Below are 18,819 nucleotides of genomic sequence, written 5' to 3'. Positions count from 1 at the left end.
CTCCAGTAAAAAAGCAAGCAGATTAGGTCAAGGGAGCTTAAGTGGTACTAAAATATGTTGCATAGCACCTTATATCCACAGCTCAGACAGCACTCCTTACCCACACCACAAGGAGTAGACAACATCTAAGTCAAGTCCAGATGGCCAAAGGGTCTTCGCCTGGATACCAATGAACTTTTCTCTACTCTTTATAGGAAGTTTATGCCTTGAAATGTCTATCAAGTACATGCAGTTCCCAAAAGATTACTTTGAGGAGATTATACCCTGCTGGGGTGCTGTTTTGTAACTTCTTTCAACTACAACCTTTTCAAAGTACAGCAGGTCTTCTAGCAATAGAAACTCAAAGATGGAGCAGCAAAAGCTACAGCAAAGACACCTCTCTCCCCTTCTGAAAGCTGCTCATGCAACGATGCCACCGTTTCTAGATGGTACGTGACACTGCAAGATACTAAAACACCTTAACATTTACAGTCTGTTATACACACACAAAAGCGTTTACATGATAGACATTTTCTTTCAGTCTCAAGCTGTAGACCACTAGAGAAACCAGAGCCATCCTGACGGATGAAAGCAAGAGAGGATATGCAATCAATCCACCACCTCCAAGACTGCTGCTTTATTGCAAGCACTTCCTGTACCAGCTGCACATTAACCTGCTGTGCCAGAACATGGTTCCCACCTTTGAGCTGGGTGGGTGCCTTAGGAGCGCATCTTCAGTCCCGTGGACTCAAAGCATCCACCTTGCTGAAAAATTAAGCCCACTCAGGCAATCCCAGCAAGGATGCCAGCTGTCTGGTACTACAAAACCACCAGCCTTGTTAAGAGTTAGTGCCAAGTGTTTTGCCCAATGCAGGCCATTCTGCCAGCTGGGTTTGGAATAGCATGTTGTCTGAGGACAAGATAAAGAAAAGGACATTTACTTCCTCTTCCCCTTGAAGTCCACGGCTCCAGATAAGTGCATCCAGTCCCATTCCCACATCAGACTATGCAGCTGGAAAGGGGTGCAGTTAGTGACGCTCCTGTGGTCTGTGAATAAGTGACTGGCAAGAACTACATTCGTTCTCTTACTGTCCTGTGTTGGGGTTGAATGTAAACCATGATGAAGAGCAAGAATCACTCAGGCAGCATCCCATTCCAAACTAGGCACACTGCTGTACACCAAAGGTGTAAGAGAAAAAAAACTCTTAACAGTTTCACTGTCCAAGGAATGACACCCCTTTCTCCGTCTACCCTTTCAACCCCAAATATATAAATTATGAAGATCTCAGATACAGCACTCAAAGGATAAAAGGTCCAGCAGCATTCCCTGTGTTCTTTTATTTTTACCTCTCAGCAAAGGCAGAATTGGTAAGCAGAAGCCAAAGAAGCAAAAAACTAATATTGCAGGACTGCTGAAGTGATAGTACAGCATCACATGGCAGCCATGGACCTAAACTAACTGTTGACTAACTCCTGCTGCAAACCGTGCCATGTCTCAAACATTCAGTGTTCCAGGGACACAAGCCAGCATTTGTGGCTACTGGTTGAAGAACAATAAATTCCTGTGGAAAGCTGTTCTGCAGTTCTTTTGCTAAAGAGCATTGTTTAATGCATCCACCATTTTGGCTGCAGATCACAGTAATCTCTCACATACTCGCTGTAGGCTGTCCAAGCCATTCTGCAGACTAGTAGGGAGGAAATTTTCATAAAATAAGCTAAAGCCAAGACTGCTTTGAACCACAAGACACTTAAAACTTGAGGGGCTTCAGAAAGCCAGGTGATACCTTTGCAACTGCTGTCTCTCTCCCCCTGCTTTTTCAAGTATTACTATTCCTTAAGATTGAGATCTTTTGGAGGAGATTAATTGTTACACAAGGAGTTTAGCCCTATTAGGTACTAAGCAGAATTGCTAAAGTCAACATTAAATGTGTAAACCCAGAGATGCAATTAAGATGTTGGATTTCATTAAATTTTAAGAGTACTCTATAACCAAGTAGCTTTCAGGGTCTTCTCTGCCAACTAGCTTCCTCTTTCGAGGAGCCACTGAGAGCTTTTAGAGGCTTTTGAAGCTTTGTAATTTCAAACAAGATCCAGGTGCATGAACTGATCTTCTCTTTCATTAATACCTGACCCTTCCTGCTGACTGCACAGAACCAAGAACAGATTACACACACACACACTGAATAGCAAGGTGTTATGCATCGTTCCTGTTTAGCAAGCCAGAACAGAATCCTAACAGCATCACCCAGCAGCACTGAACACATGCCCAAACTCATAAATTTTGTCAGTTTAACATGAATAAATAGGATGGAAGAAAGTTTTCTTTGGTATTCTTTTCCACCTCCTGAATGGAGGAGATCACTGAAGTCTATGAACAAGTCTGCCTTAACAGTGCATCACAACCCTTCACGGACAAGAGCCAGATGGATTTCAACAGCCTTCCATCAGAAGTGGAAGATGAACATCGTGCCTCACTGCCGATCTTCCAGCCAGAGCCACCGCCTTTCCTTTGCTACCCATGGACAGCACCCTTTCCAAGAGCCACCAGTACACGTATTTCTGCTAAAAAACCAGGCTGCAGATACAGGCAAAAACCCACATAAACCCATCACTAATTGATCCAGCTTCAATGAGCTTGAAAACACTTTACCAAAGACATTCTGTTATTGTGAAGGTATGACTCACAAACGAGGTAAGCTGGTGCTCCTCTTAAATGTTCAGACCTTTAACAGTTGGAAGGAATTAAGAGAGATTAAAAATAGTCAAGGTTTCAAAGTCAGATCCTTTCACAGCTCTAATAAGCTAAGGAAGAAGAAACCGGATCCATAAGTCTCATGCCTTAGCCAGTGGATTCAAGTATGAAGCAATTACAAAACCTAGAGAAATACCACACATAAGAAGACTGAAAACATCCAAGATCTTTAAACACTTGATTCAGTCACCAGTGAAAATCCAGCTGTCCCTTTCAAAAAGCTGTGCAGTATTTGTTACACAGTATAAAATCAAATCATTGCACTGCTGAGAAACTGGTCTTTTTGGTACAAGTACCAGCAAACAATTTTTAAGGCATTTTCTATACAGCAACTTTAGGGATGGAAAATAAATAATACTTTCAGTTGATGTTGCTTTATGGGAAGCAGTCTTCCTTTGGGTGTTTTACTTTCTCCTTGCAGATTACTGACTGGGCCTCCTGCATGCTAAAGAAATACAAATCAAACCTCCTGAAGCCACCACTTTTCCCTAAAAGCCCCAAAGAATTTAATTCTGTTTTTCTAATTATCTCAAGAGTTACTCAAAAGCAAGAACTTTTACAGTCCAGCAAAACAACAGACCTAAAATAGCTTTAAACACTCTTCAATGTGAGGAAAAATTCTACACAAAAAAAGCCCAAGACAGGTAAGTCACAGCTGTAGTGAGCTCAAGATAATTATTTCATAACCTGGATTTAATTAGAAATAACTTGGCTTCTTGCATAATTTCTTTACATATAATAGCCAAATGCCTACTCTACAAAAGTAGCAGTGTAATTTTGATACCAGCAGGGTAATGCTACAGAACAGTCTAGTATCTTCTTTTTCTAGTTTTCAGGGATTCTCTAACCTCTTGTGACTTCCTTTAATCCAAGTTGTATTGAACTGCTCTGACAAAAGATTTCAGAAGGGAAAACAAGCAGTTTTCATAAACAAATACTGGAAAAGTTCAAATACAGACATCAATTCTGATAAAGGGAACAGGGCATTTTCATTTTGCTTCCATTTACGTTGAACAGAAAAATTTTGGTGTACTCCAACATAACTGACAAGGTATGAAGAATAAGGCAAGACAAGAGAATATCTTTTGGAGCACTTGAGTGATGACTACATCCATGTTGTCAAGAGCTAAACCTACATAAAACTTTGATATTGCAGTGCTGTGCATCTCTCAGCTCAACTTCCAGCTCTATGATTCCCACAGTGGGGTCTACGTCCTTGAGTAAGGTCTGTAGGCACCTTCAGGATCAAATTGAAAACATCTGCATAAGACAGGCTTTTGACCTCTGATTTCTCCAGGTCTTAAGCACTTAGCCCTAACATACCAGGTGGCCTCTATATGGCATGAGAATCAAATGCTTAACACCTGTCTGTATGCTCTGATGCTGAGCCGTTCCTCTCAGACACAGAGCTGGGATTATTTGTTATTTTGCACAGTCAAAGCATGGAGGCAAAGTCAACTGAGTGCTGCACCTACTGCACCTCTTCAAGGATCCTTGTGGAAGGGTGTCGGGGCACTGTCCTCCTCTCCCCTCCACCCCAGAGCTTTGGGCTTTGAATGCAGCACCCGGAGTCCCACACAGCTCACGCACAGGTGTGAGAGCTGTGCTCTGAACTCGGCATCCTTCACAAGGGGTGCTCAATGCCGAGGACGGCTGCCTAAGGACGGTTGCTGAGCTTCAGGGAGGAAAGGAGGCAGCATGAGCTGCTTGGGAGCAAAATGTGAGCACACACCCCAGGGGCTTGACTGGCAAGAACTGTGGGCTTAGGGTGGCAGGTCTTCAGAGGATCAGCTGGTTTCTGAGGATCACCCTCTGCCTGAGCCCTTAAATCCACTTAGGCCAAAATCCAAAAGAAGAGTTGGGCACCAAAGTCTCTCACTTCCCAAGGGTTTTCAGTTCACTCCGGCATACACAAAGCATGCAAATACCAACATTATCTAAATTGTTTTCTAAATTAAGAAGAAATTAAGGGAAACTTACAGAGAAAGGCACCTGTTGCCCTCCGGGTTAAACCTCAACTGATTTGGAAGACTGCATGTCAGTTACATACAGATAAGCCTAAAAATAACTATTTTCCATTCCTACTATAAAACCAAACCAGTCCATAAACTGCTACATTTCTCATGTTCTGTCCATTCAGCTTTTTCTACACGCAACCATATTTCTCCTACTTCATCCTGCAGCACTGGTCCCACTAATCACTGACATATGCTCCGGCACAGAGCATTTCCTCTGGCATGCTTTAAAAAGAAGTACTGTCACCAGAGCAATATAACTGCTAGCAAATACGGTCTGTCAGGTTTTGTTTTCAAGGACTATAAAAATAGACTTTGCTGCATTAGGCTTGAAAACTCATACCCTCTAGAAATAATTTTAAAAAACAAGTTTTCATATGACTTGTTATTGTTTTCAAATATCCAGAGAGAAAAATCTGTAGTTTTATATTTCATTTAACATTTTCAGGTTAAGCCAATATTTGAGTTTATACACGACTGACAATTCCCAGCTAATTTATCAGCAATGCCAGCGCTCTCTGCTTGCGTGCATCAATTCACAGCTTCTCAGATGCACTTCGACTATGAGCAGCCTCTTATTATAAAAGTATCAGCACTTGGAAAGCAACAAGACATCGCTTGTTTCCAGAGCTTCGGCTTTTCACCCATAGTAACCAGTATTAGTTTACACTGATAACAGCTTTGGCCAAAACACAAGGAAAAGGGTTTTGGCACAAACTGAGGTTAGAGACAATTTCTTGTTAGTTTGTAATTGCTTTGCCAAGGACTTTTTCTGTAATCAGCTGGCCCAAGTTCCTATTTGCAGAAAATATGCAACTATGGTGAAAGAAAACCTATTATCTTTTATACACAGATACTCTGCAGCAATCAAAATCAAGGACAGCACAAGTAGGACCTTCACACGTTGCAGATAAGACACTTCCAACCTTCCACATCCGCATTCACAGGGCATGCAATCCACACCTGAAGACCAGAAACAATCTGGGGCAGAACAGGGAAAGGAACCACATTCCCAAAGAATCAGCAGCAACAGCAGAAAAATGGCAACAGTATTAACTTGGATAGTTTCCTGGTCTCCATATGTACAACCGAATACACTTCTGCCAGTTTCCATACCAAAATTCCAGGTCTTCCAGTACCTTGCAGATGTTTTTGCAGCTTGCCTTGATGCCCTCAGAATCAGGCAAGCAAAATAACCTTGAGAAGACTCATTCCAAACACTTTAATTGTACCAATTTAACTTCTTTGCTGCTGTGAACAAGACCTGTGAACAGATGCTGGTTTTCTGAAGGGAGATTTTTTTTTGCTTTTTTTCCCAGGCTAAATTAGTAACTTGAATCAGATTCCAAAACAGCCGCACAAAAAATTAGGCAGCACACAACAGCAAAACATCAGTAGGAGTTTTAGATATTTCCAACACAGTAAGCCTCAGCCTAAGCATCAAAGAGAAGTGGCAGTCCGGAGTGTATTTGGTGAATCAACAAAACTAACATACACAGGAGTGGAAAAAAAGGGTTATTCCTTATTACTTGGCTATCACACACTAAACCTTGGCAACCGGCCACCTGGAAGATAAATGAGAAGACAGAAGATAATCACAGGGTTGACTTCTTTTTGAGATCCAGAACAAGCCTGTTACGTAGTGGCTAACATGAACTGACAGTTGGGCTAAATTTAAGTGACCTTCTGTAATGTAACAGAAAATAACTTACTTGCTTAACTGAAGCCCTTTACAACATAGATATGTCTGTATTTATCTAGCTTTTGGGGTACCGATTTTCTTTAGCGAGGAAATATATTTTGCTTTTACTTACCTGAGCTGAAAGTACAGTCTCTAAAGAGAGCCACTTTCAAGGAAGCAGAGTTAAGATTAAAGTCAGCCTGAGCAGAAGTGAAGGAGCTGCTCACTCTTTTAAAAATAATATAAAAAAAGAGAAAACAAAACAAAAAATATATCTTATGTTATGCCAGACCTGGTTATGTGGTTATTTTTGTATCATACCCTAGATCAAAGTCACTAAGTCTCTCATTTTTCAAAGGAACATCACACCTCAAGACATCTTTGAAAACTTTGGTCAAAACATTAAGAACACTCAAACTCCGTTTCACCTGTTTTATTTATTAAGCAACAGCTCATGCTTACTAGTCCCTGTGAAGATTTCTTCTTTGGACTTCATCTGATTCAGCTGAGAAACGTTAGGAAACTCAAAACAGAAAAAACCTACCTCTTTTTCCATCACAGAAAAAAAATTGTTTTCTTGCTGGTGTCATGAACTAGATAAAAGTTACTTCCCAAACGAATTTGAATCCTAGTAAAGTTAATTTATACAAAGACAAACCTATGCAATCTTCCACTGAGAAAAGACAAGACCAGCTACTAGAGGTTTTAAGTGTTTTATCTTCCGAATAATCGTAAGCAAAGACTGAGAAAAGGCTGACTTTCCTTTGAAAAGTCACCTTAACTTGCAGACATAACTGCAAGCAAAGGATTTCAGGCTTTAGAGCTCAAGCAGAACCAAACTTTTCATAACAACTTAATCTTGTAAAAACAGTTGTTCAAGAGGGCAAAAGCAAAGCAGCTCTGCATGTAGGAGGGACAGCTGACAGTGTTTCCAGATAAGATCTGATAAAGCCCAAAGCATCACAAGACTTTGACTAACAAAGACAAAAAAGCATCATTCTAATCAGATTTTTGGAAAGGGAGAGTGAGTAGCCAAACAAGGAAAATTTCATGCATCCAGAAAGTTCTTGCAGGAGACAGACTGATTTACTGTTATTCTGCAAACCCTTTATTTTTATGACCAAATAGCTCTACAGCAGAAAGATAAGAGCTCATTTACAGACATCCAAGTTTAAGACACGAGTTCAAATATTAGTACCTGGAAAACAACCCTTCAACATTTGTTTGAAACTTAACCCCTTGGTTGGTCATTATTTCAGTAAACAGCTGCAGTTTCCATGCATTTAAAAAAATACTCTGAAAGGCCTTTTGGAAGTTTGACTTCAGCAGTCACCTTGTGAACTGCAACCCCGCACAACGGACCAAGTTGTCTGTTTGTTTGAAAGCTACATCAGGGAAATGTGTCAGGTCACCGCTACATCAGCTGCACAACATACATGCAAGAAATACATACTAGTGTTTAGGGGAGACGCTGTGAACAGAAATTAGTTACCTCAGCTTAACAGGGAAGGATGCCAGCAGTCACTGTTTTGAAAGACAGTTTTTAGAAGTTGCTTTCTGCTACTTCTTGTGCTAACTGGGAAGAAAAAAATACTACAGCTGAAAAATAAATAAGGAGTTGAGACTGGACAACACAGTCACCAAACAAATATTAAGAGTGAACTTCTCCACCAGGCTGGGCAGCAACCGTGCAGTCAAGCCTTCGCCGACTCCATCCTCCTCCCCGCTTCCTTTGCTTTCTATTTCTGGCCAAGAAAAAGAATCGTAATACCCACATGAGTTACATCAACTCGCTTAAAATAGGGCTTCCATTTTAAACCCTTAATATGTTTAAACTGCTTATCAATTCCATTTGACTCAGTAACACAGAAAAGCAAAGGATACAGTAACATAAACCAAGTTTTGTAGGGTGCAAATTTTAAGCCATCAGCTCCTGTTCAGTAATTGCCTCTAAGCGTGCTCTCATCCACTGGAGTTGTAAGACCTCCAAGAGCACCTAGACTAAGTGAGGAATTTCATCCCTGATTCACACTGGTGGCAACAGGCTCATGTGTTTATATCATGACCTCCAAAAGAGGAAAGTCTGCTAAATGCCACCAACCATTAGAAGAGTTAATGAAAACTGTGGTTTAGTTCAGATGCCTGGACAGAGTTGCAGTGAGACCCAGAGAAGTCACACGTTAGAGATGAGCTGGATGACATTTCCTCAAGCTTTCTTAACACACTCGTGAGGGATACTACTCAATAGCTGGCAGCCTGCATTTCCAAGAAAGTGACAGGCAGAATAAATAAAATATTTTTATTCTTGTGAGTTATAGAAGAGAGAAGGTCATTAATAGTCATCAACCTTAGAAAGATAACTTACCAAAAGTGGGAAGGCATGAAGCAGTATCAGAAGGAACTCCGTGACTGGGATAGCAGAGAGAGCAGAGTTCAGTTATAATAAAATCAACAGCTTTTCTACTGAAGAAAGTTTCTTCCCTGGGTACCAGAAACAACAGAACACTGCTTATACTCCACTGTAACTGTGGTTAAAAAGCCTTAATTACATATATATGCTCTAGAGAGCTCTCTTTTAACCCTGGAGCCAAGATTAGAGAAAATGGAGGAACTGCAAAAGGGCAGAGAAAAGAGCTAATTATTTAGAAAGAAAAGCAAACTTAAGGACCAAGAAATGGTAGACCTCCCTTCTTTGAAGCTGCCATTTAAAGCTTTACCAAGCTTATGAGCAATAAGGAGACATGTCAAATGACATACTTCTTATATTTTAGGGGGTGCACAGCACTTCAGATGCAGAGCTGCCAGCAGATCCCAGACACAGTAGAAATTACATTTTTACCTAGGCATTAGAAAAGGGGAGCTGCCTGGCAACTTACTGTGCTACATATTGATTTACTTAACTGCAGTTTTCTACAACGGTTTGCCAGACCCTGTAAATCTAACAAAAGAGGCACAGTCTGACAAGTCAGCCATAATTTGATATCCAGTACTACTTATATTCTTAACAAAGCTGCGTAGATAAACGCTCGCTTCCTTGTTACCTATCTGTCATCTAGCCAGGGTAACACAAAATGCAGTGAATACCACCGCAGGAGCTGGTTACACTGATAGAAAAGATACCATTACCACAGAGAGGTATTCCTGTTGAATACAGCTGGACCGGTAACACTTCCTAACTCCCTGGGTTGTAAGAAGTCATGAACAACGTGCCAGATCTGAAGGTAAAGTCACAAGTAGACTTTTTAAGAGATAATGGAGAATTTGGAATATATTCAAGAGCAGAACATAAATATTTAAAATTAGAAGCTGGGGGTGTGTGGGGTGTGTGTGGGTGTGTGTGTGGGGAGGGTAGTATATTATTCCTGGATTTGGAAATAAAACATCGTGCTGTTATACTCCTGAAAGTGACTTGAGCATCAAGAGTCTGAAATCCGATAAACAGATTCACACTTTCTGTTAACTGCTAAAATTTCTGTTAACTGCTAAAATTCCCCACTGACAGCTATCGGTTTTGCAAACCATCTGAGACCTGAAGTCAAGTCAGAATGTCTTCTATACATCCCTCCAGAAGCACAGGAATCCCATGCCAAGCTGTATCTAGAAGGAATACCTGAGTGGCCAAACTGCAGTAGGACTAACTGAAACCACTCTGCTCAGGGACATTAGCTCAGGTTAAGACAAAATGTAAAGGTAGGGTAGAAAAACTATTCCCAATTTGATTCCAGAATAGGAATAGATAGTTACTCAATTAACAAAGAGTAACTATTCAGCTTTAACCCAATCTACCTCAGTCTGACTGAAGTAACATTTAAATGATTGTTAATGTCTCTTTGCCATTGCAAAATAGCCAGCTTTTAATCCACTCAGCCATGCAAAAACTCCTTTCCAATTTTCTAGTAAGGGTGATCCAGAAGAAATCTACACATACACTCAGGTCACTTAACCTGAGAGTACTTATTACTATTAAAAGATTTCATACGCGCAAAGTCACTAAAGTTACTTCTTTCCCTGTGTCTATATAGTAACACGCATTATTCACGCTACTATCAAACAATTTTAAGTGGTGTAACTTAGAGGTTACTCTACAGAGTTAACAGAATGGGAAACATGAATCATGACGAGAGAGTGTCCTCTGATGGTAAACATCACAGGAGCTTTTTTTACATAAGCATGTACACCATCCAGAAGTACCAGGAAACTCAGCGCAGTGCACTCCAGTTAAGGTGCGCTCCATAAAAGCCTACGAATGTCAGCTCTGCTGAAGTCAACAGGATACTATGCTAACAGGTTGCAACACATGCTTTCATACTGGATCAAAACAAATTTGCGCAGCACAGGGTTGTGGTTTTTTTTTTTCAAGCACACAGTGGAATACCTCTTACAAGCTCCTAATGCACCCCACCAGCTCTTCACTTTCTAGAAGGAAGCTGAAGGCTACCTGCCTGTGTTGCCTGGTACAGGAAAAGGTTGCAAAGGAACAGGAGCAGCGTGCAGTTGCTTTTACACCTGGATAACAATTTGCTTAGAGTTTAGACAGGATCTGTTCTTACGCAATGCAAGTAAGGTTATAGTTTGCTCCACAGGGAAGCCAATACAAGAGTGACAGGAAGGCCAACTTCTTTATCTTTTTATAGCAACGCCTGTAACTGTATTTAAACAGTGAATGGAAGATGATACTCTATAACTGCAAGTCTGGTTGATAGCATTCTTCTGCCTAATTTCACCAACACTCCTCAGTGGTAGTAATGATACTGCCATTAGTTTAGCAGTCCACTTAGTCAAATACATGGCAGTTATCTGCCAGGAAATCTGTAACTATAGTTGCTCTTAAATCTCGCCGTCTCTCACAATTTGATCCATATTCACACAGACCACTGTATTTATGGTTTTCACCAGTGACCTAAAAAGTAGTCCAATGCCAGAGGCCAAAACATTTTCCTGCTGAAATCTTCCTTCCATGAAGAAAGGTAACCATTGCAACTATTAAGAACTGCATATAGAGCACGTCTGAAGGGTGAAACAGAACCACTTGCCCAGTAACAGGAGCACCTACTCCTTGATAGAGATAACCTTCCCCAAAGAACAGCAAGTGTAACAAACCTTTTGTTTTCACACAGCATAGAAGACCTAGAATACAGCCCATTTGTTCATTCAGCTTCGTGTTGCCGTTATAATGAAGATCACCAGAAGGAATAATGAGACCCTGAGTGAGCACCACTGAAAGCTCCTGTTTTTTAATAAACATCTTTTCCAAATTTACTTTGCACTTCACAGTTGTGAGATAGTTTAGCCACTTCATGTTCACTTCAGCTCACTTTGCTAATCAGTGCGGTCCACTCTTATCCAGTCCAGGAAAACCTGCTCATTTCACAAGTGCACTGAAGTGATCAACTTTAGAGTAGCCCGTACTGGAAAACGGTCACTCTTAATTTAAAACAGGCTTGTTCAGCTCTAGCACTTGCACTTCAGCCCTTAGATGCCAACTGTTTTACACTATGCTTACCAAAATAAGCTTTTCAAAGTTTGCTTTTATATCAGCTGATGAGTGACTAGCAAATACAGCTGCCAAAATGGCAGTCTCCAAGAGGTCTGCAAGGAGCCAGACCCCCGAGTTCAAAGGCAGTAGCAAGGTCTAGGGCGCGACCCATCTAACTGTCAAAGAAATCTGCCTATGAGGCATGTTAAGTCAGTTGTTCCATTTACCTCTGGCTGGCAGAGAGCAGAAAGGTATTCCTCTCACTTCTCCCAAGCCCTTCTCCTCCCCCCCAACCTTGGCAGCACAGAATCTGCTAAACCACCCTCTTCCTTATTAGCTTTTGCCAACTGCAGCATGAAGCTGACAATCCTCGACAGCTTCATAGCTGCCCCAGGTCAGCGTGGCAAAGCCAATCCTCCTCCTCTGCTGAGGAGGACATGAGCAGCAGCAGCAGCAGTTTGGAAGGCAGCGCAGCATCATTCCCCACTCAGCTCATCATTAGGGCTACGTTTTCAGCAATACCAGCTGGAAACTTCAAGCTTAATTGCACTAAAGCCAAAGTTTACGACCCCAACCTTTCCAGAAGGAGCATTCTCTCCAACCGTTTGTCAACCACAAGTTAGCAGCTGGTTTCTCATTCACAACCTACCAGCAGGCAGGTACGTCCCATTTCACTCCAGCCGGCTGGCAGCAGAGGGCACCACACAATCACCTATGTGATTTATATACTTCCATCATGCTCCCGAGTTAATTTATAGAGCTCAAATTACTACTACAACAAGCTACAGGGTGACTCCATAAGCCATGCATCATATCAGATAAAAACCCAAGCAACGAAAGGCAGCTAATTTGCTACAGTGCTTTTAGCCAGCAGTTCAAAGAGACGTTCAAGCTCAGCATCCCTTTGAGTTCAAACACCACGTTCCCGTAACAGCAGGCACCTCACAGAGTGCCGACCTCCAGCCTGCCCACACAGGTACAGAGCAGTACCTCTGCAGAGCATCAGAGGTCACATAAATAGCTGCATTAGCCCAAGCATAAACCACTAGCCCACAAACTAACTCATCTGTGTTTTACTTACTGCAAGACTACACATCAATTAAACATTTCAGCTGAGGATACCCAGCAGCCTCTGAGGAAGACAGCAGAGATTCAAGAGACAAAAGGTATAGCTGCATTCCTCTTGCTCTTTCCTACCCTCACACCTACGGATCATATGTTTTTACTTATTGAATACTTGTTAAAAAAAGAAAAAGATGAAACTACGCAAAAGTCAGTCTGCATTACATGAGCATACCAACACACACATACTGGTGATCAAAAAAAGTACAACCATGAAGAATAAGAAGCTTCTAAGCTAATACTTTTGCTGTCGGCAGAAATTCTTCAGTCCCTTGACACCGTCATCCCTATATAGAGCCACGACACTAGCCAAATCTGTTACACTCAGCATGAAAAAAAGGAATCCCTAATTCATATAATGTGCTGAACAACTGTACATACACATTGACAAAGGACATTTCTGAGCATGTAGCGGTAGTGAAGAGTAACTCAATGCATCAGCTTTTCGAAAGCGATCTGCAGCACGACCTTGAGGCCAAGGCTTTGATGACTTAAGGCCATCCCTCCTCTGTGGAGCAAAAAGCACCCAACAGAGCTGCAGAAGAACAAACCCAAAGGCAGGAGGAAAGAACACAGACCTAATCCACCTTATTAAAGCAATACATTATTTTCAGTCACCATAATGTTTCCCCTGAACATGTAAATACAGAAGCAATTAGCTGCTTAGGCACTTCTGCAGAAACCATTTAGCATAATCTTTCCTAGAATATATTTACATGGCTTCTGATTGCTTAATTTTCTGACACTTTTGTTTCAGGCACTAGAAAGATTAAATAAGGCAAAAATCACCCACACTGATACATTGCCATTTTGAAGGTAACATGCAGCACAGACAGACAACAAACTCGTAGCAGGTTTTAAACTTGAAAATTTTAGCATCGCAACTCTATGTTCTAGGAACTGCTTTATAGCTTTAATTCAGCCATTTCTTAAAACCTTTTCCCCCTTTTGCTGTTACTCTGAAAGATAAAATTACTGACTGAAACAGCAGACACCATTTAAAGAGAAAGAATGAGCCTGGACAGAGATTTCATTGAAAAGCTCAATTCTGTATCACATCTGAAATGTCCTCAATTCAAAGATTAGCCTGCACAAAAAGCCAAATTAAAGCCAGAAACAGAAGAAAATCTTTTCTGACTGCTACGAAGATCTTTTTTGTGATATAGCCTCCTATCATCCAGAGTTTTCCAAATGGCTTCATGAACAAGCAGACAAACAGCACATTCATTTACAAGCTGGAAGTTGATTAGTAAGTACACAAACCATGAATGCTTGTCAGGACCGAGGAAGAGAGCCTGGAACCATTGAATCTGAGGATGCCCAGAAGACTCTCTGCAGTCAGCTGGCAGATACCTCTATGACAACAGTAAAAAAACCCCAAACCAAAACAAAAAACGCACCACATTTGGTTTGTCTTTATTCTGCTCCATCTGAAATTATTTTTACCAAATTATTTTAGCCAGTTGTCCTTCATTGTATGTTTTTCCTTGCTCAGTGTAACAGAAGCTATCGTTTCAGGGCCCAATCCTTCAAAGAAATAGGCATACAATACAAGTATATCTTCACTCACAGACCCACTACAGCCCATAACTCCACATCGATTAGACTGGAAGATGAAGCCTTCAGTCTAAACCCCAGTAACTCTGATTTACACAAGCACACAGAGGTTTTATTGCAAATTCTCCTGTAAGCTGCACAGCTGTTTCCTGCCCAGCTCAACACACCATCAAAACAAAAGCAGATCTCAATTTGCTGACAGCTGCCATACTTTAAAGAGACTTAAAGAAAAACGGAGTCAACATTCTATACAACACAGGCAGTACAGGATATCTAAATACCTTGAACAATGAATACGCACAGAAGTCAGCAGTGATGTACTGCACCGTAGGAAATGCCAGTCTTACAGCTACCCAAAGTCCACAACAGAAGGACAATCTTGGAAGACTGACCGAAAACAAAGTCAGCCTGTCACTGATTTTTCACCTCTTATAGATTTAATCACAATGAACTGCTACTTCCAACAAGGAACTTTGAAGCTTTCTAAGAATAATCACCAACTTTATCCTCACGACCTCTGGAAGACGTGATATTACAACGGTCTTCCTTTTGCCATAACACCATGCCATGTCAAGCTACAGAGCAGTGGACTACAGGGCCTGATTTTTATCTGTCATGCAAAATAGATTTCCTGCACCCAACAAATCCAAGCATATGGCAGTATCATCAGGAATTCCAAGCATGTAATGATCACTGTGTATGTTAAAGGGATTTCTACACAGGTTTGAGTAATTGCAACAAATTTATCTTTTATGACAGGTAACAGCTGATCCCTTTCCCTACCAGCACGGGATATTACAAAGATATGAACATGGTTATACCTAGACTTGCACTAAACACCTGAATTTGAAGAAAGGTTTCTTCTGGGAAGGAAGAGCTCAGTCTCAGTTTGACTACACCTCTGAGAGCTTTCTCCCCCTCACAGCAGAAATTGCCACAGTAGGTGTCTCCACCTTTCCAGTGCAGTCATAGCAGCAAGTCTCCAAGCAGGGAAAGATTTAGACAACTAAGAGTTTTAAGTGGTTTTTAACAAGCGGAGCCTTGTAGAGCGGCAGCTGAACTGATAGTTACACACTGACATTTCAAGCTTTCAAGTCCCAATCATTCTTAATGGTACAAAGCCAAACCCAGAAGGGGATAAAGCAATTACATAGCCAAAAGTAAATGCAGCTAAACTGAGCTTCCACACATCTAATTTGGGTGATCTAGCCTTTCTGTCTCACACACTAAGCAGAAAGGTTTGTCTGTTAAATTTACTACTTACACCAGTGGGACAAGAAAGGAACACAGTCATGTGCTGCGATATGGTCAGGCCACGTACCCAGCAGGCACCCTGTGCCTCTCTCAGGAAGAGTTACCCACTCCCCTTTCCCACAGGAGGATCGGTAGCCAGACATGATCTTCAGGCTCCACCTGGTCCTTTCTGCTAGCCCTTCCCTGGAGCTCTGCGGGGAGCCAGGTGTGATGCTCGATGTTCGCTGCCTGTACCTTTCCAAGGCAGGTAAAGAGCAGTGGCACAGAGGCGCACCCTTGGGAGACAGAATTCCTGCCCTTTTCTGTGCAAGGATGGGACACACTCCCCTTCCCTGCTCCCTGGAGCAAGGGGCAAAGCCCTCGCTTTATTCCCTTGCCAAGCTCGGCCAAACAAGCCAAGCAGACCCCCGGGACCCTGCGTGTCTGCGAATTGCCAAGAAAGTACTGGCGACCCCCCCCAGCCCAGGCACGGGCTGCAGCACAGCAGCGCCTTCCCCGGGGGCACAGGTGCCCGCCCCTGCGCTCCTGTCCCCCGCCCCCCCCCGTTAGGGGGCGGCTGCTGCTTGTCGCTCCCCGAGTCGCTGCCGAAGGCCCCCCCAAGTCACCGCCGAGGCCCCCCCTCTTGTGACAAGGCAGAGGGACGCGCCCATCCCCTACGCCCCCCTCCCCTCAGCTCCCACTCCTACGGGAGCCGCCCCTCACCCAGCGGCTCCCACCCCCCCACGCCCACGGGGGGCCGCTCAGCCCCACACCCCGTCACCCCCCCCCTCCCCGCTCCCCCACTCACCGGCGCTTCGCCGGCCGCTGCCCCCGGCGGCCCCGCGGCGGCGGCCCCCTCCCCGCCGGCCGCCCCGCCGCCCTCCAGCTGCCGCTCGCGGTAGAGGGACCAGAGCCCCACGTTGGGCAAGAAAACGAGGGCGGCCAGCGCCAGCCCCACCGCCTGCAGCAGCCGCTTCTGCTTCCGCCGCATCGGAGCCGCCGCCGGGGAGGAGGGGACGGAGGAGGCGGAGGAGGCGCGGGGCAGCGGGAGCGCGGCCCGGCCGCCGCCGCCCTCAGGGAGCCCAACTTTCCCCCGCGCGCGGCGGCGGCAGCGGCGGGCGGCAACTCCGGCACTTCCGCTCCGCTCCGCGCGCGGGGAGGCGGGGCCTCGGCAGCCCCGCCCCCGGCCCGCCCCGCCGGCCCGCCCCCGCGCCCCGCTAATGACTCTCCCGTAATGAGTCTCTAATAACGACTCTCGAAGGATGCCGAGGCACCGGGGCGGGCGCTGCGGGAGAGGGCGGGCAGCGGGCTCCGAGCCGGCCGGCGGCGGGGGAAGCCAAGGTGGTTAATTGCTCCAGGGAGGCTCCGCAATTAGCGGTCCCCACGGCCATTAAGCAGCGGGCCCTGCGGCAGAGCTGGCCGGGCTCCGGGGCGAGCAGCCCCGCAGCGCTTGTTAAGGCTCTCCCGAAAAATCATTAGCAAGGCACGGAGCACGCTGGGATGTGGGCAGGGACGGGGCCGGCACCAGGGGGGGACAGGCAGGGGAAAGGGATGGGCCCCCGGGCTTCAACGGAGCCGGGTCTGGGCCGGGGGGCTGCCGGTGCCCCCCCGGGGGGCTGCCCGCCGCCACACGGCAGCCGGGGCACGGGGTCGCCGGCCCCAGCGCTCCCAGGGGGGCGATGCCATCGGCCGCACCGCCGGGCGCGATCGCGCAGCATCAATTCCCCGGCCGCGGCTCGCGCCAGAGGGATGCTGCGGGCTCGGGTACCAATTCGGTGGCCTCCACCCAACCGTAAACTAGGTAATGTATAGACGCGAGACGGTGGGTTTTAAACATGTACCGCAATTCAACAGTGGTATAGCTTTTCCAAAAATGGGGAGTGGATTCGTTTCTTCAACGAATTTCTTCATTTCTTCCCACAGCCCTCACGACCGGGAAGGTGGCCGGCTGCGGGGCTGGCAAAATAAATATTAGGTCTCTTCCGATGTAGACGCCCGCAGGGAAATTTTTTATTTCCTAGAAAAACAACAGAAGGTCTACAAGAAGCATTACACAACCCAGCGTTTGCAGTTCTGGCCACCCTCGCCCCACACCAGCGAGCAGATTTAAACTTAAATAAACTTCCATAACCCACTAGATGGCATCTTCCAGCAGATTTCAGTGCCTGCTGCGAGAGCCAAATTATCAAGGAAAGCATTTAATTTAGAGAGCAGGTTACAGTTCCTAAGTCTAACTACATGTTAAGGCAGCTTGTACTTTCATTTTAATTATCGATGAGAATTTGTCGCCAGCTGATTTCTTTACTAGAAATGTTAATGCTTCCATTATTCCTCCGTGGGTGGAGAAGATATCGGCCTGTGAAATCCCTTTGCTACTGCCTTTAGAGCAAAACATATTCCCTTTATCATCACTGAATCACCTCCGGCAGCGCAGAGACTTTGGCTGCTGTTGAATAATGCATAGCCACTAAAATTGTACAACAATAAAGCTACATACACGTTACCTGATACTGTGAGAATCTAGGCTGGAAAGCTACAATACCTCTGATTTAATACTGCAGTGCCAGCGTACTGCCATATGGACCCTTATAATAACATCCACATCCCCTTGCCTCTGTAAGAGCTCTTTGAAAAGTGGTTGTGAAATAGCAGGCGGTTTCATAGGTATGCACATAGGATTACAGTCTGCCCTTGGCAGAACATCCTCATTTATATAAAGAAATGACAGACACAAAGTTTGAGAGTTAATTAAAACAAAGCTACTAGCTGGCTTGACATATGTTTAAATTTAGGATTGTGAGCCTGCTTGCTAAATTAAATGTTTGCCTCGTAAATTGACTTCAGCAGAGTTGCACAAGTTCTAACTGGGAACAGAACATGGCTGGTGCTGCAGGTAGATCAGTATTTTGTAAATTAGAGCACCCTGAACGAGCAAACCTTCTGATGAGCCTCATAGGAATTGAAGTCTGGCTGCTCCTTGGTGATCACACTGGAAATGGATGCT

The 18,819-nt window shown here is 44.2% G+C and overlaps 1 protein-coding gene across 1 annotated transcript in view; it reads right to left on the bottom strand.

The window, feature by feature from the left end:
* GALNT10 (polypeptide N-acetylgalactosaminyltransferase 10) overlaps positions 1–16,962 on the bottom strand; it is a 90,418-nt gene extending 73,456 nt beyond the window's left edge. Inside the window, exon 1 of the mRNA XM_040603602.1 lies at positions 16,624–16,962. Coding sequence (XP_040459536.1) covers positions 16,624–16,806 — 183 coding nt within the window. The 5' untranslated portion in view covers positions 16,807–16,962. The remainder of the gene's footprint in view (positions 1–16,623) is intronic.
* Positions 16,963–18,819: the final 1,857 nt, after the last annotated feature.

Source organism: Falco naumanni, chromosome 8 (genome assembly GCF_017639655.2).
Source record: "Falco naumanni isolate bFalNau1 chromosome 8, bFalNau1.pat, whole genome shotgun sequence".
Taxonomy (NCBI): domain Eukaryota; kingdom Metazoa; phylum Chordata; class Aves; order Falconiformes; family Falconidae; genus Falco; species Falco naumanni.
Note: the sequence above shows the minus strand (reverse complement) of the source record. Positions and strands in the feature narration are given on the sequence as shown.